The sequence below is a fragment of the Tachypleus tridentatus genome, chromosome 9 (genome assembly GCF_004210375.1).
Source record: "Tachypleus tridentatus isolate NWPU-2018 chromosome 9, ASM421037v1, whole genome shotgun sequence".
NCBI classification, from domain to species: domain Eukaryota; kingdom Metazoa; phylum Arthropoda; class Merostomata; order Xiphosura; family Limulidae; genus Tachypleus; species Tachypleus tridentatus.
In genome coordinates, this window is record NC_134833.1 from 166,327,453 (window position 1) to 166,349,085 (window position 21,633).

At 34.1% G+C, this 21,633-nt stretch overlaps 2 protein-coding genes across 4 annotated transcripts in view; one reads left to right on the top strand and one right to left on the bottom strand.

Moving 5' to 3' along the window:
- PpD3 (protein phosphatase D3) overlaps positions 1-1,691 on the bottom strand; it is a 43,327-nt gene extending 41,636 nt beyond the window's left edge. The window contains exon 1 of one of the 2 annotated variants that reach the window (XM_076458414.1): positions 1,487-1,691. In XM_076458414.1, the coding sequence (XP_076314529.1) occupies positions 1,487-1,658 (172 nt within the window). In that variant the 5' untranslated portion in view covers positions 1,659-1,691. Of the gene's footprint in view, positions 1-1,130; positions 1,276-1,486 lie in introns of those variants that run through there. The other variant, XM_076458416.1, reaches the window with a different exon arrangement.
- A 2,275-nt stretch (positions 1,692-3,966) lies between these two features.
- Zw10 (Zeste-white 10 kinetochore protein) lies at positions 3,967-20,092 on the top strand. Of its 2 annotated transcripts, none has more exons than XM_076458417.1 (9): positions 3,967-4,109; positions 5,889-5,942; positions 7,981-8,183; positions 8,915-9,844; positions 10,271-10,470; positions 10,732-10,907; positions 18,169-18,378; positions 18,718-18,989; positions 19,367-20,092. In XM_076458417.1, exons 2-9 carry the CDS (start codon positions 5,906-5,908, stop codon positions 19,598-19,600), a joined length of 2,262 nt encoding a protein of 753 aa, XP_076314532.1. In that variant the 5' UTR covers positions 3,967-4,109; positions 5,889-5,905; the 3' UTR covers positions 19,601-20,092. The 2 variants fall into 2 exon arrangements, with proteins under 2 accessions (XP_076314532.1, XP_076314533.1); XM_076458418.1 differs by lacking the exon at positions 3,967-4,109 and adding an exon at positions 4,498-4,518.
- Positions 20,093-21,633: the final 1,541 nt, after the last annotated feature.

Here is a 21,633-nt window from a genome sequence, read left to right on the forward strand (position 1 = left end):
ACTTTAGCTTAGTGGTTAGAACAACCTCAGTGAAACAACAGGCCTCTTGTGCTTAAACATTAGGTTATCTGGAAGATAGAAAAAGTGTGAGCATTGTACACTTTGAATTTCAAAAAGGTTTCAGTACATGCTACAAAAAAATTAACTCAGAGAATACCATTGGTATGAGTTGGGGAAAGACTACTTGAATGGATTCTAAGGAAGTTAGGATAGGAAAAACCAAAAGATTGTTGTTGTTATATTAATTGTGTCCACTCCAAATGGACCCTTGTTACCAATGGAGTGCCTTAGGAGTCAGTCCTTTGGCCACCAAATTTTTTTATTTATAATATTTACAAGAAGTTTGATGTAAAATATGGCTACCATTAAATCTTTAGCTATTTCTACCTGTGTTGAAGATGTTACAGAATGACTTTAATAAGTACAAAGTAAATTATTTGGGTTTTTTTCAAAAGTTGGATCACGTTTAATACAGACTGAAGCTCAATCAATAACATGAGAGAAGAAAATGATCTTAGCATAATGATAGATAAAACACTCAAAGCCATCAAAACAGTGCTCCATTGCCAACAGTGTAAAGGTATATCTTTTCAAATGTATTTAAGGAAATAAATTACTTCTTTCAATATTACCTGAAAAACAATCAATTTAAATAACACATCACAATATTATGCCTGTACGTAATCCTAGCTTTTGAAACAGGATCAGGAAAGCAACAAAATATTTTACAGCAAGTTTTTGGCTATGTAGCAGGATTACTTCAATAAGACAGATGGGCCTCTTCCATCTAGTAAACGAAAGTCCTTACATATATATGTACATATAAAAAGAACAGTAGCAATTAATATTCTATCATGTAATTTTATGACACTGGAACACATGAAAAGATTAAAACTGGGTTTTCATACATAATATAATAAATAATTAAAGAGCATAAGGTGGCTAGGCTTTCTATATGGCTTGCAACATAACTCACCTATCTCATAAGACAGTCGATAAGGCAAACGTTTACCACGTAACCTAACTTTTAGTTTCACAATAATCAAAGACAAAAAGAAATTTCTAAACATTTCATTTTTCACTTGTTTGTTACAAAACTATTCACATGCATCTGAGAAAAAAATAATTACCTTTATATGGATCTCGGCTGCATTGCATAGAGGGGTATAATATAAATTACAAACAATATTTCATTATTTATAACATTTTTATAATTACTCTATGGTGTTTATATGTATCTGATAATATAAATAACGTGGAAATTACACAAACCAATGTATATTATTTAGCGCTTGATGTACCACTATTAGTTACACCCTCACTCGTCAGCCGTACAAGCAAATTACAACCTTTAAGCAATGACAGAGTATAATACGTTAAGCCTACTTTTGGCTAGTAAAACAGTATTACTACAATCAGTATACTAAGCATTTATCTGGTATTCTTACAAACAAAAAACGTGACTAAGTTCAGTTCAAATTCTTACTTTTAAAATATTCATTTGCTTTCTCCTTTAGTTGATTAGCTCTTTCTTTATCATCACAAGAGGGTTCACTGTATTCTTTCAGTGCACTTTTATTTACATTTTTTGTGTTGTTAAGGCCTTCACAAGAGTCAACGCTGCAACTCATGCCGCTAAACTCGTTATTGGCAGCCATGTTTTTGAGCTTCCGAAGACGTGCGCGTCTTGAAGCTTGTGTAATTTGAATTTCATGCTGGTGATAAACATGTAAACGGTTCTTAATGTTTACCAATTTATCCCATTCTACATAAACAACAAGAGTTAAGTAAGTGTATGATATTTATCAAACTGTGTGAAATATTTTTCACTTATTGGAAATATGTTATAAAGTTTCTAGTTTTTACCCTTTTTTTTGTCAATTTCTGTGGAATAAATGTTCAGGATTTCATCTAGTACTTTATACTGGATATTTCTCCGTGTGTGTAATGAATATGTTATGGGTGTTAGCGTAAATAGACTGTGAATCCAAAGGTTCAAAAATTACATCTCTTTGCCACAAAATCGTGATCAATATTTTGGGACCGTTGGTATGTTAAAGGTTTGGTTTGAATTTCGCGCAAAGCTACACGAGGGCTATCTGCGCTAGCCGTCCTTAATTTAGCAATGTAAGAATAGAAAGAAGGCAGCTAGTCATCATCACCCACCCCCAACTCTTGGGCTGCTCTTTTACCAACGAATAGCGGAATTAACCGAAATTATAACGCCCCACAGCTGAAAGGGCGAGCATGTTTGGTGTGAGTATGTAACAGGAATGAAGATAAAATCCCGATGTTCGATTAGAGTATCGGTAGTCAAAACGTTGGCGGTGTATGCTGCCTTTCCTCTGATCTGTCATTCAAAACTACAAACGACTGGCATAGAAAACCATTTTCTAGCTTTGTGCCAGTGTCCAAAATAAACTCTCTCTCTATGTATTATCAAAACGGCTGGTATTGGTATTAGCACTTTAGATAAAATAAACTACAGAACAATTCGATGACGAGAAACCCATTTGAAATAAAAATGTGTCTTAGAACAGCTGGTGTGGGTATTAACACTTTTACTAATAAAGCAGAGAACAACGTTTCGACCTTTCTAGGTCATCTTCAGGTTTTCAAACTCTCTCTTTGATAACCTGAAGATGACCTAAGAAGGTCGAAACGTTGTTCTGAACTTTATTTTAATTAAAGTGCTAATACCCATACCAGTCGTCTCAAGAAGACATTTTTTACTTCAAGCGAGTTTCTTGTAATCACGAAACTATATATATCTTTATACCTCCCTCTAGTGGCTCAGCGATAAGTTTGAGAGCTCACATTCCTTTAAAATAGTGTTCCCATACTTATGGTGGGCATATAACAGATAGCCCATTGTGCATCTTTGCGCTAAACAACAAGCTAACAAACAAGCTCTGCATTTACATACATGTGTGTGTGTGTGTATATATATATATATATATATATATAAATTTATAACTATCTTATTCTTTGTTAATCTACTACAGTAATTCCCCTAATATCCTTGGTTGTTTTTTCCAACTTCAAGAAGTTGTACAAAGATTTCATAAGCACAATGAAATTATTATTAGAATGCATAGATTATTCAATCTATATGTTCATAAGCGCCATGTTAACGGGAACAAATGGGCATTTGATCGAGGAATATTTATTTCTGTTTTAAGCTCCGCCACCAAAACTATATTCACTGTATATCACTGTATTTATTTGATGGCTATTATATTATCACGATACCAACAATTTCTATAAATTGACATAATAACCTACGGAGCGTAGTCATGAAATTAGAATGATATAACGGTTAGTGAAAACCGTAAATGGAGAAAAATGTCAGAAGTCTTGGTATCGCAGAAATTATTTTTCTTGCATCCTGTTTAATCTTATGTCTTATAGCAAGAAAACTGGTCAACAATGCCTGCATGATCTTGGAACTTTGGATTCCCTTAAGATCATAGAAGGCCCGAAAGATGTTTAATTGAAGGTGATAAGTCCGGCATGGTCAGGGGGTTAAGGCGATCGACTCGTAATCTGAAGGTCGCAGGTTCGAACCCCCATCATATGCTCGCCCTTTAAGCCGTGGAGGCATTAAAATATACGGTCAATCCCAATATTCGTTGGTAAAAGAGTAGCCCAAGAGTTGGCGGTTGGTGATGATGGCAAGCTGCCTTCCCTCTTGTATTACATTGCTAAGTTAAGGACGAAATTAAAAACAAACTAAACTAACGTTAATTTCTCTTTGTATTCTCTCACTCTCCCTTTTTTTCCGAATATAAATAACGCCTAACCGGTTGTCTTGTGCCACTCAAAAAGTTTGATAATAGATATTTGTTATATACATTTACAATTTTGTAATAGACTTAAATCATGAAATCGATTACTTGATAATCTTACATAAAATATTAATTACTGTAAGTATCCTTAATTTCATGAATCGATCTAATTATTTGATATTTTCATGTTTTACCTTTATCTTTCATCATACAAACGATTAGGAAAGTGCGCGTACTATTCGATACACCATCTAGGAATGATTATTTTGGTAATATATTAAACTTATGGTTCAGCAACATAATTTTTTGCTGCACAGCGTGGTAAGTATTTTTTGTTTTAATTTGACAGATTATAAAAATTTGTTTCAATAATAACAGAAAATACTAAGCGATTCATTAAGTATCGTTGTGAATTGCAATACAGTATCACGATACGTAACGTACTTCACTTGGGCCTAAATCTTAATTATGAACTAAGCTGTATTGACTCATAACTAGAGATTTGGGTATGTCAGAACATGTCATGACATATAGTGCTACACGTGTATCAATTATCAAAATTTTGCGATGACTCAGCTCCAGTTATTGACTGGTTTCCACACGATCACTGTAAAAGTATGTTTAAACTATAAAACCTATGCCTGGAAAATGCATAATTTTAATTTTATAAAGTTCATATGCATTCTTCAGGGGTAACTTACATAGTCTTAGTTAAAGGAAAATACCTTGTGTAAGAATATTTTGAATTAATTCAATATCTTAAATTGGTTATAATGTTGAAAGCAGTATATTTCAATGTTAAAATAGTGTTGTATGGTTTGTGAAGAATATTGAAATTACCAAATCCAAGATAATTACCCTAACAGTCACCAAATCAAGTAAAGAAAATACTTTATTTCTGCATCACTGCCACTAGTTTTTATTTTAGGAAATTCGTTAAAAGTTTGGAATTGTTACTAATATTAACCTTAATATATCTCAGCATCATTCTCTCTTAAAACTTTTTGATTTTGAACTGAAAAAGGTTATGGTAGAGTGTTGTGGAGATAGAACCATAAAATGTCATTCTGTGAAATGTTAGGGAAGTACATATCTAAAGTCATATGGTTTGGGGGAAAATTATCTGTGTTTTAAGAGTTGGGTAGGCTCAGAGATAATCAAGGATATGATTAAGAGAGTGTAGAATCTTTGAAAGATTTTTTCAAGAGAGTTGAATCAGAGTGTTTTCATGAAGTACAAGTTGATCTGTTTTATGTTAGTCAATGCCATTTGTAAATTGTAACTTAGGCCTACAACAATTTACAACAGTGTAGAAGTATTCAAACTTGTGTAAATGTGAACTACATAAACTGACTTGTAATTATTTGCATGGATTAGACTTTGGATTACTTTCACTGGATAATTTAAAAGAACAATAATCTAAAAGGATTTTAGCAACCCAAGATATTAAATTATTAAATATTAGATTAAAAAAAAGAATTGTCAAATATTATTGAAAGTAGGTGAATAAATGAAAAATTTATTTTTTAATGAGTGAAAATTATTATCACTGTACTTTGTGACTACTAAGTATTTGTTATTGAAGTAAACTATTTGGAATTAGGACCATTCACTATTAACATAGGAATTTCTTTAAAAATACATATGAATTTCTGATTTGAATATTTTCTAAATCTAATATTTCTCCTAATCTGTAATTAATAGCAAAAAACAGAAAACTGTGCACTGTTAAATATACTAATTATCCACCATTAGTGTGTGTTTAGGTAGATTTTTTTATGATTATTTTGAAATTATAAGACATTTTGTTACAAAGTGTTGTATACATTTCTGTCATTATATACAATAAAATGTGAACACCTATCTTTAACCCTTTATGATGCCTTATAATGATAGTGCATAAAACAAATATTACTTACTTTGAATCATTGTTTAAAACTTGTAGCTGGTGCAGTATTAAGCTCTGAGAACATTTGTTCTGAAGATTGTTTGTGGAGCTTAAATTATTTTAATGGTGATATTTTTCATCAGTTTTCAAATGTTGTGTTCAACATATAAATGACTTGTTTAATTTACTTTATTTTTTTACATTACATTTAGATAATAAGATAAAAGAAATGTCTTCATTAGTGACTGAAGTGCTGTCTTCTGCAGGTAAGTTAAATGTTTTTATTACCTTCTGAAGTGCAATCTTCTGGAGGTAAGTTAAATATCTTTTTAGTTACTAAAATGCTGCCTTCTGCAGGTAAGTTAAATGTCTTGTCAATTACTAAAGTGTTGTCTTCTGCAGGTAAGTTAAATGTCTTCCCAGTTACTGAGTGCTGTCTTCTGTAGGTAAGTTAAATGTCTTCCTAGTTACTGATGTGCTGTCTTCTTAGTTATGGAAGTGCTGGCTTTTGCTGGTAAGATAAATGTCTTAGTTACTGAAGTGCTGTCTCCTGCAGGTAAGTTAAATGTCTTTATTAGTTATTAAAGTGCTGTCTTCTGCAGTTGAGTTAAATGTCTTAGTTACTGAAGTGCTGTTTTCTGCAGGTAAGTTAAATGTCTTCTCAGTTACTGAAGTGCTGTTTTTTTAGCTGGTAACTTAAATCTCTTCATTACCTTCAGAAGTGGAGTCTTCTGGAGGTAAGTTAAATGTCTTGGTTACTAAAGTACTGTCTTCTGCAGGTAAGTTAAATGTCTTCTTAGTTACCAAAGTGCTTTCTTCTGCAGGTAAGTAAAATGTCTTGTTAGTTACTAAAGTGCTGTCTTCTCTAGGTAAATTAAATGTCTTGTTAGTTACCAAAGTGCTGTCTTCTGTAGGTAAATTAAATGTCTTGTTAGTTACCAAAGTGCTATCTTCTATAGGTAAATTAAATGTCTTGTTAGTTACTAATGTGCTGTGTTTTGTAGGTAAGTTAAATGTCTTGTTAGGTCCTGAAGTGGTGTCTTCTGTTGGTAAGTTAAATGTCTTGTTAGGTCCTGAAATGGTGTCTTCTGTTGGTAAGTTAAATGTCTTGTTAGTTACTGAAGTGTTGTCTTCTGTTGGTAAGTTAAATGTCTTGTTGGTTACTGAAGTGTTGTCTTCTGGTGGTAAGTTTTGTTAGGTCCTGAAGTGGTGTCTTCTGTTGGTAAGTTAAATGTCTTGTTAGTTACTGAAGTGGTGTCTTCTGTTGGTAAGTTAAATGTCTTGTTAGTTACTGAAGTGGTGTCTTCTGGTGGTAAGTTAAATGTCTTGTTAGGTCCTGAAGTGGTGTCTTCTGGTGGTAAGTTAAATGTCTTGTTAGTTACTGAAGTGTTGTCTTCTGGTGGTAAGTTAAATGTCTTGTTAGTTACTGAAGTGTTGTCTTCTGGTGGTAAGTTAAATGTCTTGTTAGTTACTGAAGTGTTGTCTTCTGTTGGTAAGTTAAATGTCTTGTTAGGTCCTGAAGTGCTGTCTTCTGGTGGTAAGTTAAATGTCTTGTTAGTTACTGAAGTGCTGTCTTCTGGTGGTAAGTTAAATGTCTTGTTAGTTACTGAAGTGGTGTCTTCTGGTGGTAAGTTAAATGTCTTGTTAGGTCCTGAAGTGGTGTTTTTTCTTGGTAAGTTAAGTGTTCTGTGTTGTGGTTTAGGAACTAAGGTTATTTGTTATCTTTATTTTGTGTGTTTTTCATACTTACATAACCTGTTCTTTTATTTCAAGATTAATTTTATGTTAAGATGTTTGCTCCGTAATTTGTAGCCACGTTTGTATTACCATATTATTACAGATTACCATATTCACAGATATTACCATCTGTGAACAGAAGAGTATAGAGTAGCTGATAAATTATTGTTATTTGTCTTGAAAATGTATTATCATACATACATAGGTTACCTCTGCCAACTGTATAATGTTGGGTCTAATGTATTTCAATTATACATACATCATAAAACTATTCTGTAGTAGTTTTCTACTACAGAAAGAAACAAACTTTTAAAAGTCAAGTTCATCATAGTACTTGAAGTTGTGTAAGTTTGTTATTTTTGTACTGTCTTTCAACAAGGATTGTTAGCAATATTAAGTACATATATTAAGGATAAACCATACTTTACTGTGGAGTTTTTTACTGTTCTATTATATGTTCCCTCTGGTTTAGTTGGTTAAGCCCTTCTTACTTTCATGTGAAAAATCTTCAACTGTAATGATTTTATGCATATGACGATGTTAGAAGTAATTACACTTTATTTTCAGGAAAACTTGAGAAAGATGACTTAAATTCAAAGATATTAAAAATAAGTAAGAGGATAGAAGACATAAAACTAGAAGTGCAAGAGACTCTTCGGGGAAGACATAAGGAATTTCTGCCTCATTTTGCAGAAACTGTTGAATTATCTAGTCACCTTGATGAAGCCACTAGTGAAGCAGACTTGCTTTTAACAACAATTGAGAAAGAGGTTGGTGGGAAAGTTCAGTTGTAATTGTGAATTAATATTTAATGTATCTATTTTAGTATATTTGATAAAAATTAACAGTGTGACAAATACCTTAATGTTTATTTTTGTATTGGGGATGTAACTCAGCCCCTATTGGTAAGTCACTCTATAAACTTTGTACAAGAATAATTTAAAATATTTTAATATTTTTTAAACAGAAGAAAGATGTAGAACGCAGATTGGAACTAGAATGATGAAATATTTCTCTGGCACATTTTTAGCTGAATAAAATTTATGTAAGAAACAAGTACTTCTACTGTTGATGTGGGTAGAACTTCCTGGTTTGTGACCAGTTGCTACCATATCGTGCTTTGTACAATGTGGCCATGAGTTTGTTACAAAAGAAATGGTAAAACTCCACCAGTTACAGTGAGGAAATGTGTAATGTTGACACTGTATCAGTTCATAGATGTACCACAGTTAACTCTTGGTATTTGATTTTGTGTAGTCTTGATTTAATGTACATCTGAAACAAGTTGTTACATAAAGTCATTTTGTGATCAAGAAAATCTTATTTTTTATAATTTTAATTGACTAGAAAATATGTTTGGAAAGATGATAAAAAGGTACAAGTGATGATTCTTGGGAATATTAGAACAGTTAAAGAAATGTATTTAATAAGTGGTTAGGTTTTACTTTTATTTTCTCCATAGATGTGAAGAGTGACTCTTTTTTGTCCTCATTTGTTTTAGATAAAACCACAGTTACACAATGCAACTTGTGAGTACCAAGAACTGACAAAACAGTTGGAAGAAAGTTCAACCCTAGTGGACATTGTTGGAAAGCTGGCAGAAATTCATGAAACTCTTGAGGCTGCCAAACAAGCACAAAAGAAGAAAGACTACTTATCTGCTGCCACTAGCTTACAACATGTTGAAAGTTTAATATTTCAGACCAAACATGAGTGTGAGAAAGATGTGGATATTTTACAAGTCATGAAGACGGAGCAGTTGGTCAAAAAAGAAAAACTTAAATATGACTTAGGAGAAATTTGGAACCAACACATTGTCTGGAATATTCCAAAACCCAAAGATGATCTTCCATACAAAGTGGAACTGAAGTTGATGACGTCAGGAAACAAAACATTGGAAGAAATTCAAAGTTTACTGCAAGCTTTGTATTACATGAAAGAGTTAGACAAGAAGATAAAGAAACTGGGAAGTAACTTAATGGTCCATGTGTTAAGAATAGTGGTTTCTTACCAAGTAGAAATACATATTGAAAAATCAAGTACCAGTGTGACCTTAGTTGTTGTTGTCAACAGAAAGGAACGGGCAGAGACAACTCAAGTTTTTGATAAATTGCATACAGTGTTTAAATTTTTACATGGCTCTTTCATGAAGTTACATGTGAAGAAAGAACCAGCTGAAGAATCTGAGACACTGATGTCTCTTCTTGGAAAACAAGTTGGTAAAGAATTCTGTGATTGCCTTATACAGGAATGTCTCTCTCCTGCTATCCCTAGTCACAGCAAGGACCTGGAAGGGTACTCCAAAGTAATAGAATTAACATCTAATCTACAGGTGCAGTTAGAAACACTTGGTTTCCTGGAGGCTGGGGATACCACAATCTTAGAGTATGCTAGGAACGTGGACTCCTTGTTTGCAAACAAAATGTGTCAGGTTCGTTCCTTTTCTGTAATATAAGAAACATAAGTTGTAACTTCAAGATATAGTTTTGGAATGACGTATGTATAACAATGTCACAAAAGTCAAGTTTAATGTGTTGTAAAGGGTTACGTATGTTTCTTGATTTGTGTAAAATGGCAAAAACTTAAAGCTAGAGTTTACTTTAAAACTTCAGTTGACTCTATCTAAGAATTGGATCATATATCTAGAAACATAAAATATAGAGTTTAATGTTTTCAGTATTTATTGTGAGACAGGAGTTTGTTACATTAAGTGTTTTTATCTAATTATTTAAATGTGTTGGTGATAACATTTATTTGTATTACAGACACTTAGTTGAACATTTTGAAATACCAGTATTTTGTTTTTGTGAATACCATTACTACATCTTAAAGTATATATATTTTTTTCAATCTAAAGGAACTTCTAGTTTGTGCTCGTAACATAATGAAGGAGGATTTGCATGCAACCATAACACTTCCAGAGAAGGAACCTCTGTTAGAACCACTACCAAAATTAACCAAAATCAAAGCTGTGCAGGAAGAAGACAAAATGACTAGTGTAGAAGATAAACATGATGTTTGTAAAAATATTTTCCACTTTCCAAGATGTCAGGTCAGGTAAGTTCTGGGGATGACGTTGAAGAGAAAAAGTGTAAACAGTTTCACTTCAGATGGCCTCTTTAGGATAGTAAATATCAACATCCTTTGTAGAAAGTAATTTATTATTGTACCATATACGTGAAGAGTTTTGACAAATTTTATATTGTAATTAAACTGGTGCAGTGGTCAGTGTAAGAACTTTGCTGAAATGCAATAGCATTATGTGTTTTATAAGTGATTCAGTAGAAACTAATGTAGATATTTATGAACACTGCTTAGCTTATCCACAAGAAAGGTGCTGGACTTGCTTCACGAAGTCATGCAGGAAGCCATCAAGAGTTCTCCTTCATGTGCAGTTCGACTTTTTTGTACCGCTCGAAACATATGCGAGTTATACTGTGATGTAGTTCCTGTGTATCACAAGGAGAGTATTACAACCTTACCACAGCAGACAGGTAGTAATCTGTTCAGAGATAAAAGTAAACTTATTTGTTATTGATTTCATCTCAGTAACATTAACCAGGCATCTTCTTGATTTGTACTTACAAGAATCAATAAGTTATAAAAGAAACTGTATTTTATACTTAAACCATGGCAACCACAGAACCTTCCCAAACTAAATTTACACTTTATAATGAAATTAAGACCATTGTGTGACACAGCTGTTTACAGCATGTCTAAGATGTGTATAAGCACTTAAAAAATCAAAGTGTGAAAATCATTTGTGGGGACATACAATTTGTTGCAGGTACAACAAAAATAATCAGTGTGAAAATCATTTAACGTGGGGACATACAATTTGTTGCAGGTACAACAAAAATAATCAAAGGTTTTTTTCAGATTCTGTGGAGAGAACAAGTTTTGTGTTAATCAGGTTACAAGTAAGAATCCATGACATCAGTATTTATAACTACTACAGCATAGTAGAAAACTGGCTTCTGATACAACACTTCCACTCACAAAATAACTTTTCTTGTTTATTATTGCACCCTCTATGGGTGCAAATTTCAGTGCTTGCCACTAGCCTTCTACCTCCCACTTTTGCATATCCACATATAAATAATTATGAAGTAGATTTCCAGTAATAGGAGCATGATATAACCCTTATTGTAACCATTGGTTTCTCCACGTTTGCACTAGTCAATCACTTATCAGTTAGCAGTAGTACTCTACAGACACATTTTTGCTCACAATTTTTTCAGTGTTTTCCTTTATACCACAGACTTCCTTCTTCTTTTTTAATATTTCTTTTGCACTTTTGGATTGTGAAAGGGTGATTTTTGCAACTTGCTTTTTCATATTTTTTATTTGTTTATTTCAAGTTTGGAATTGTTGCTATGCATTACAGTTTCTAGTAGTTACAACTACCAACAGCTGTTACTGCGTTTGCAGGTTTCCCAATCAGTTAGAAATGTTGATGTTCATGCAACCTTCACCACCACATGAGGAATATTTTTTTTTGTCTGGCAGGGAAGACAAGGATTTGGATAGTCTGTTAAACCACCTCAATATGTTTCCCACTTATGTTTATCTCCTGTTTCTTGTTATTCTCAACCTATCCTCCTTGGTCAAGTTTCTATATTTTCTCCCTTATGTGATGTTGAGTTTCATACCCAGTATTTTGCGGATAAACTTTAATCAAGGGTTAGTATGCTTTGTCTGTCTCGTACTTCTGAAGGTCATGCTTCTCCATTTCCTAAATCTTGCTTCCCAGTGTTTAGAATCTGTCATTATCTTGTGAGGTTAGAACTCTAATGCATTTGGTGAATTTTTCACAGTCTCAATTTTCTCATCTCAAACTGATGCTGTCTATAGTTCTGCATGCATAATTGTCTATGCAGTTACTAGCTGTGACAATTCAGTTCACTCCTAAAGGATTTTCAGGTGGTGTTTGCAGTTTTCTGTTTACTACAATGGTATGCCTTTCATCTTTGTCCCTGGATCTTCAGGCATGTCTGATATGCTGTTGGGCTTTCCTGGAATGGGATGCAATTCTTTCTTGAATATGTTTACTCACTAATTTCTTGTGAAATTTATGCATGGCACCCATCTTGGGGTTTTTCCTGACTCATTATAAATCAGAGTTGAGTAAACTTGTCTGCATAGTTCATCTTTGTTAGTTTCCAATTCATCTCAACTTCATCCTTCTGTTGCTGTGTCTTGATCCCTCTACCACATCCAAACCTTTGCTGGTCCTGACTTCTAGTTCTTCATCCACTTGCAGTCAAGTTGTTACTCAGAGGAGTTTCAGAAAATTATTGCATCAGTGCTTCACCTCAGAGTCAGGACTAGGAAAGCTAGGCCCTTCCATGTTCACCATACGTGGTCAACAGATCCATGGGTCCTAGAAGTTCTTTCAGGGGGTCTAGCCCTTTACTTCCATTCCTCTCCTCTGCTGTCTCTTCATTCCATGACCTTTCCCCCACCAAAGGATCCTGTTTCTTGCCAGTATCTATGTGAGGTGGCTCAAGGTCTTCTTCAAAAAGAGACCATAGAACTTGGGGAAAGTTTTCATCCAGCATTTTATTCCCAACTGTTCATTGTAGTCAAATGTTGGGAGGTTGGTGACCGATTGTAGATTAATTGTCCCTGAACTGTTTCCTGGATGTACCCAAATTCACAATGGGGTTTTACCTAATTCTTTGGTGGGTTTACAATCCCAGGCTGAATTGGAGGAAAGTTACATATAGAGTGCTTATCTGCATATTCCTATCTCCCATGCATCCTGGTATTTCCTCTGTTTTGTATATCAGGATCATGTCACAGTAGTCTGATCACTGGCTTGGCTGCTTCATGCCAGAGGTCTTTATTTCCACCATCACATGGACAACTGACTATTTTTGGTTTTTTTCTCCATCAAATATGCTGATCATACTCAGTTTCTTCGAGAGACTACCAGAGTGGTTTGGCTTCTCAGGGTGGAGATACCTTTTACATACCTGCACTATATTTGATTTATCTGGGTGTTTTTCAGTTTCCTCATCAATTAGGCCTTGTCTTCTCCCATTCATTTACAAGGCACAGTATATCTTATTCACAGTTTGCCATTCTCTCCCCTTCTTACTGCATAAGAGTCCCCCATCTCTATTGGAGTTTGTATGTTTTTTTTAATTATTCTCTCAAAGCTCTGATTCTCCTTGATTGCACCCATATGTGTCACTTTCAGAAGCTTCATTTGGGGTGCCTCAGGAGCTCCTGTTACCCTGCCTCCCTTCCTACAGGTTGAATTTCTTTGGTGGCTGGTACGGATTAGTAGTATCATTGGAGTTCCTCTTTCAACTTTTTGACCGGGTTGACATCTTTTAACAGATGCTTTTCTTTTGGGTTGAAGTGCATATCTCAGTGCTCAAGAGGATTAGTCATTGGACACTGGCTGAATCATCCCTACATATCAACATCTGATGCTTCGTCATGTTGTGCCTTGTTTCGTGTCATATATTCAGTGGTTTACTTTTTGGTTTCCTGTTCCTCATCCTTTAGTATCTGTTGATGCTGTCAGTCCAAACCAGAGAGGATATCACCAAAATGCATATTTTCCTATTTATCTTCTTCCAAATGTCTTTCACTGATTCACACCACTCCATGTTGTGTTCTGTTAATGGCTCCATTTTGGTATGCTCAGACATGGATTCCACTTCTGTGTAGTCTTTCAGTGTCACTTTCCATTTCTTCGCCATTGTCTCACATGTTCCTTTTTCAGTCTGAATCAGGCATGCATCTTCCATCTTTTCCTGCCTTCTGGCTTCACGTGTTGTTTGTGTTCAGCCCTGCCAAACATCCGGATTCTCCATATATGTTTCTTCTTTCATTGTCCATCCTCTTTGGTGGTTTATTAAATAGTATGCATTTTGCTGCTGGTCACTTTGCCAGGGTTATCTTTCATGACCTTATCTACCTCAGTTGACTGCTTTTTTTCACTTGATTCTTCAATAGCAAACTGTCAGTTTCCTCAGTTGCTGGATTGTGGTTCTGTATTCAAGGCTCAGCTCCGTGCCAGTTGGCAGTTAACTTGGAGCAGGCAATAATCAATCAAGCTTTTCCAAATAAAACTCTTATGTTGGACTTTGGCCGTCTTGCTTCCGTGAGGATCGGAAAGAGGAAGTTGTTCTAACTGGACTACACATTTGTCACAGTTTTCTTTCATCTGGAACTGATGCACAATGTGTTGTCTGCATAACACTCAGGTCACAATAAGCCACATTTTACTGTCTTGTCGTCATTACAACTCTCAACAACAGTACCATTTTAAACATGTTCTGTCCCAAGGTTTATCCATAACATTAGACAGTGTTATTGGTGATGGTGACATTGTCCACCTTAGAAATGTTTTTAGTTTTTTAATGGTCATTAATCATTTTAATGCTATTTAAGTTTTTTTAATTTATACATTAGTCTTTTTTTCATGTGATTCCCTTTTAAGAATCAAAATACATCTAGTTTGATTAGAAAATGGCTGTAATGTCAAATAACTCGAAACCAGGACTGGAAAGGCCAATTTCAGGTGTCTAAAACTGATGTTTGAACTACCCTTTAGTTATCCTGGCAAGTTATAATAATTAAAATTTTGTTACAAGTCTTTTAAAACTTGTATTACTTTACTTTCTGAAAATAGCCATAGCATCAAATAACTCAAAACCAAAACTGGAAAGGCCAACTTCAGGTGACTGATGGTGGTTCTTGTACTTAACGTATTAGTTTTCCTGGCAGGTTATGATCATTACCATTATACCACAGAAAGTCATTTACAACGTCTCTTACTGTAGTTTCTCTCTTAACATTGTAGACTAGATGTCAACATTGGTTTTATGATATTTATGTTTTTAAACTTTGTTTTGTTTTACCTTAATTTCCTTTCATGAATTTCACTAATTTTACTTTAATTTTTACCAGATGTTTAGTACAGATAGGCCTAGCTGCTGTGCCATAAAACACCAAACCAAACAACCAAGCTCAAATGCTGGCTATGAGTCTGCATTATCTTGCACATTTTTATTTACAGTTTGTCTATCTTTTGATCTTCTGTGTTATTTTGTTTGTCTTCCCTTTCTCATCCTCTCTACTTTTTGTATGTGCTGGATTATAATTTGAGTGTTGTCCTTTGCTGGATTATAATTTCAGTGTTGTCCTTTGCTGGCTTATAATTTCATTGTTGTCCTTTGCACTCTTGCTCATCCTCTGATTGAACCTTTGTGCTCCCTGTAACATCTTTCTTGAAAATCACTAATCCTCGTATTTTTTACTTGTGACCGGTGGCAATCTGAGATATTTGTAATCAACGCTTGTCGTGCCATTTCACAGTTCCTGTGTTATTCTCTTCCTTGGCCATTGTTTTCCCCCAAGACTATTGCTGCTAGAGAGGGTAATTCTCACATTTTATTATCTTCCATTTCCCACATTTATGACTGTGTGTCAGATATGGTGACTTTTGAGAGTAAATCATTTTAATCACTGCAGCGAGAGACGTGGAACTTTATTGACCAAATAAAAATTACCAGTGTTCTTCCCCCCACTAATATATATAAATCTGTTTAATAAAACTTACCAGTGTTCCCCCCCACTAATACATGTAAATCTGTTTAATAAAACGTACCAGTGTTCTTCCCCCCACACTAATACATGTAAATCTGTTTAATAAAACTTACCAGTGTTCTTCCCCCCACTAATACATGTAAATCTGTTTAATAAAAATTACCAGTGTTCCCCCACACTAATATATATAAATCTGTTTGAAAAAAACTATCAGAACATTTACCTTCTACTGAAGGTTTCTTATGAAGTGAAGAAACTGTTCCCAGTTACATAAAATTAGGGCTAACAGTTTTGATTTTCCAAATTGCTGGAGTTAACTCTTTCTCTCTAGCTATCTTTTACTGTGCATGACAGAAAATTTAGTATCTTACATGCAACATTTATTAAAATACTATATGTTTACAGTATACCATATAGTATAACATACAGTTTTCACCAATAATCCATATTTTAATTGTATAAAATTTTTAAGTTTTTAATCCTACAAAGAAATTGTTTTTTAAACACAAATCCTGAATTTCTCCTTAGTATGACACATGACATATTTTCTCTTCTCAAGGTGTCTTCTCTATTTCCTCCACCACCACTTGAAAGAGTAAGAAATTAACCATAAATTAATAACTCTAAAATCTTCATTGTTCAGACAAACCATGATTTTTATAGCCTTCAATTCTGGTGGGTTAGAGAGTTATCAGTGGAAAGTCAAACTTTCTGCCACATCTACCAGTCAAATCCTCTCTTTCAAGATAAGTTAATAGTTCTGTTTTACATTTAATAATATATTACATGTAGCTAATAGAGTATGTCAAGGTTTTCACCTATCAAATGATATATTGCATAACATCGTGCTCTGAACAGATAAGTTTCACTCAGAGCACAAGCAACATTCCAGTGAAAATCTCCATGACTAGTTTAAATAGATTTGTAATAGCTTTTGTCACATAATTAGAAAGCTAGAAACATTTTGAGAGTTTGGGAAAATTATCTATTGGTCTATGTTCTTTGATGCATTATTTAAAATTATTTATTGCATTACTACCATTAGTATAAAGAAAGTAGAATGAAAAGTACTTGAGAGTTGACAGTAAGAACATTGGTTAAGTTCTTTATTTACTGTTTTTCATGTTTATTATTTATTTATTAGTATAAAAGTAACCAAAATGTAAACATATGGATCTTTTTATGTTAGTTTAGTTTAGGTAAAATAAACAATAGTATAATAATGTTTCATGAGACAAGCATGCAAGTAGCACACAGGTAATGTAATTCAACAGCATAACAAGCATGCAAGTAGCACACAGCTAATGTAATTCAACAGCAAGTAGCACACAGGTAATGTAATTCAACAGCATAACAAGCATGCAAGTAGCACACAGGTAATGTAATTCAACAGCATAACAAGCATGCAAGTAGCACACAGGTAATGTAATTCAATAGCATAACATGAGCTGCACATTTCTGGAGTGATTTATAATGTATAATGGTACAAATAGTAGTCAGATTACTAAGTTTCAATTTTATTAAAAGGAAAGCAAATAGACACATGATATTTATTTAAAGTTTTGTTCATTGACAGTGTTGAAAATAATTTCTTTAAGATTAAGTGTTCTTAGATTAATGGGCATTTAAAAGATCTGTATTTAATGTCCAACTCTGATAACAGCTTAACCTGGAAAATATTATTGTTGGTCAAAAACTGAATTGTTGTATTTAACATAAATTCAGGTAAAGATAATGTTTACTGTATGATGTGTATCTGTCTTTATAATCCACACAGATCCTTACAGGTAAAGATAATGTTTACTGTATGATTTGTGGTGTGTATCTGTCTTTATAATCCACACAGATCCTTACAGGTAAAGATAATGTTTACTGTATGATTTGTGGTGTGTATCTGTCTTTATAATCCACACAGATCCTTACAGGTAAAGATAATGTTTACTGTATGATGTGTGGTGTGTATCTGTCTTTATAATCCACACAGATCCTTACAGGTAAAGATAATGGACTCCTTAAAACACAAGTGTGAAGAAAGTAAAATATGACAAGATAATATATATATATACATTTTTATCTTTAAACAGTATTTCTTTTGATGCTACACCGAGAAAACTATTGATTTTTGTAGAATTAGCTTATAGATTATTCTGATCTGTGAGTGAATGTTAATTTAATACTTTATTTAAGCAATCCACCACAACAACTGCATGTTCCTTGCCCATAACCTATTGACCTTGGGTCATCAGTATCACAGTCAACTGGCCACTTTCTTAGAAAATCCATGTATTACCTTTGTTGACATAGTACCACAGTTACGGCAACTTGGCACGGATGCTTTTCTTGCTCAGATGAGAAGGCAGAAACAACAGCTCTTAAACTTCTTGCAAGACACATCAGGTAGAGACAGTAGTGTAGTTGTTCAAGTTGTTTCTTATCATTAGGAAACTAATGATTGTTATTTCTTGTGAATTAATTTGAAGGAGTGGAATTTCTAGCTCTCTTAGATATTTATGCTTAAGTGTTATTCATACATACTATAAGCTATGATGTATTTCAGCTATATCTATATGAATTAAAATTTTTCTTTGATAATAGTCTTAATAAGAACATAAAATATGACATTTATACCTGTTAGCCTACTTCAAGTATGTCATGGGCAGAAACTACCAATAGAATTAATTGTTGGTTTTCAAACTGAAACATTTAGTCCCCAAAGTGAACTTTCCTTTTTGTCAGTATTTCAAAACATTGCTGACGACATAAGCCACCTTCCTGCAGCCAGAAGAGCCGTAACACAGTGTATTCATCACCTGCAGCTTCTTCAACGGGTCTGGAAGGATGTTCTACCTGAAGGTGTGTTTTATCGGGTCATGGGAACGCTCCTCAACTCAGTGCTTGAAGAGATCATTGTCCATATCACGGCATTAGAAGACATTTCTGAAGAAGCAGGCATACACTTTGTGTCACTTTTTGGAATTATTACTGATCAGGCACTGGACCTCTTCAAAGTAATTCAACACATTCATCTTCATTAAGTGTGTTAACATAATATGAGGAAGTTAACTAAAATTATGTTTGTAAGAAAACTGATGTGGTAGTGTGTGTGTGTGTGTGTGTGTGTGTGTGTAATTCATTTCTATGAGAAGTTGCAATAAAAATTCAAATGAATTTCAAGTGAGATCAAAATATAATTTTTCAGAGTAATATTTATGGTTAGTGGACTTTCTTACATAGGAAGTACAATGCACAACGAGTAATTACAAGTTAATAATTAACTTTTCATATGTTTATTGGAAGTGTTAACTGTAGCTCTTTTATTTACATAACTTTTGAAAAATTTACTTTTGAAAAATCAAATAAAGCTCTTTCTTTTAAATTTTGCTAGATAGCAGATGAAGATGTATCACTTCTACAAGTACACAAGAATGTTCCGAAGTGGCGCAAATTTGAGGAGTTGCGACTGATTCTTGGAGCAAACATGCGAGAAATAGTGGATCGATGGGCTGATGGAAAAGGACCTATTGCATTAGACTTCACTGCAGAGGAAGTAAAACAGCTTATTCGAGCACTCTTTCAGAACACAGAACGGAGAGCAGCAGTGTTGGCTAAGCTGCGTTAACTGAAGTTCAGGTTGACGTGAATGTTTCCAGACGTTTCACATTTCCAGAATTGTTACTAATTCTTAAAGATGATATGAAGGTGATGGGCTAATTGAAAATGGCCTGTTGCAGTTAAACTAGACTGCAGAACTAGTAATACAGCTTGTTCAAGCACTTTCAGGATACAGAACAGAAAACGTTGGTGTTACCTAAGCTGCATTAACCAGAATTTTATTTCTGTGTGTGTGTTTCATTAGAAACAAAAATCCCTAATTCATATGTGGTACTAAATAAAACAATCTACCCCACAACATGCAGGATCTATGTACTTCTAAAGTTATGAAAATTAATAATATAGTCAGGGAATTCAAACTGTGGTTCTTCTTTTCACGTGGTAATTTGTTTGAAATAAGTATAATAAAATATTCTTATTGATTTACTGTTACCAATGGCTAGAGTTCAAGAGCAACTTGTTTAACTTAAACTAATAAAAACCAATATTATTTTCACAATTTTTCAATGAGTCATTTTCTATTTTCTAATCAGTGTTCTTGAAACCAAGCATTTTGTAATGGCCAAACAGTTGTAAATCAGAATAAATAGTGATTATACTTTTGTTGCTCTAATTACAAAACAACTGTATATTTCTCATTAAACAGCAGCTGTTTAGGACTTTATAAACAACAGCTGCAAGTCAAGTTAACAGTTGTTGAATCACTATAAATAATGTAACTTAAACAATGTAGCAAGGTAAAGACCAGCTGGTAAGTAAAGATAAACAGTGGTTTATGGATGGGTTGGGCAACAGTTGTTGGATGGTAAAACAGTACCTGTAACTTGAAAGTTGAACAAAGTAATCAAAAGCAAATAAATGTTTCATGTATTTTTTGGATGTCTTCATAATTCTTTGTCTGTTTCTATCTTATTAACTGTATAATTTTAATTTTAAAATAGACTTCCTAATTCGCATGGCTTATTTTAAACTATGCACTGCTTTAGGATGTTATTCTGTATATTGACTTTTAACAGATGCTTTTCATAGCCCCTTGGTGTGGATTCCTGTACGTGGTAAGGGAACCTCCCAGGGAAGGTTCTGTTTTTTCAGTTTACCTCCTCTGGGATCTAAACATTCACCCACGTGTTTGCTGTGCATTTGTCCTTCCTTTCTCTTAACCTGGGAAGGATCCTAAGATCCCTTCAAACTACTGTCCAATTGCTTTGATGAGCTGTCTATGTAAGACCTTAGAGAGGATGGTTAATGCTCGTCTTGTTTGGTTCCTTGAATCAAACAACCTCCTCTCACCCACCCAGTGTGGGTTCCGATGACAGCACTCCACCACGGACCACCTAATTTGACTTGAAGCATCAATCAGAGAAGCCTTTCTCAAATGATAACATCTTGTATCAATATTCTTTAACAGTGAGAAGGCTTATGTTACAACATGGAGGTATGGCATTTTGTGAGACCACCATATGTATGGGTTATGTGGCCATTTGCTTATTTTTATTAAATTTTTAATGGACAGGAGATTCCAAGTTTGTGTGGGTCGACACTTTTCTGTTCTTTTCTGCAGGAACTTGGAGTCCCTCAGGACTTTGTTTGAGTGTCACACTTTTCAGTACAAAGATTAATGTCATCACTGAACAACTCCCTCACTGTTGCAAACAGGCTCTATGTGAATGACTCGCATCTCATGTCAGTCCTTGAACATGAGATATATATGAGCGGCAGCTACAGAGTGCTCTCAATCGTTTACTGAAGTGGACCACAGCAAATGGCTTTAACTTCTCTCTTTCTAAAACCATTTTCAAGCACTTTTGCTGCCAATGGGGTATTCACCTTGATCCTGAATTCTATTGGTGAAGTTGTCCTGCCTGTGGTCCTTGAGACAAAGTTCTTAGGGCTTATCTTTGACCTTTATACCACACATCAAGCAGCTATGGGTCAAATGTACAAAAGCACTGAACATCCTCAGTGTCCTCTCTTCCACCACTTGGAGAGTGGATCGATGCTAAAGATATATTGTGCTCTTCTTCAAACAAAACTTGACTA

What these genes read in the sequence shown, in the direction of transcription:
- Zw10 (XM_076458417.1), top strand. Translation starts at nt 5,906, where the DNA reads ATGTCTTCATTAGTGACTGAAGTGCTGTCTTCTGCAG. An exon ending in TTGCAAACAAAATGTGTCAG is followed by an intron (nt 9,845 to 10,270) that starts GTTCGTTCCTTT and finishes TTCAATCTAAAG; the next exon opens with GAACTTCTAGTTTGTGCTCG. An exon ending in AACCTTACCACAGCAGACAG is followed by an intron (nt 10,908 to 18,168) that starts GTAGTAATCTGT and finishes ACTTTATTTAAG; the next exon opens with CAATCCACCACAACAACTGC.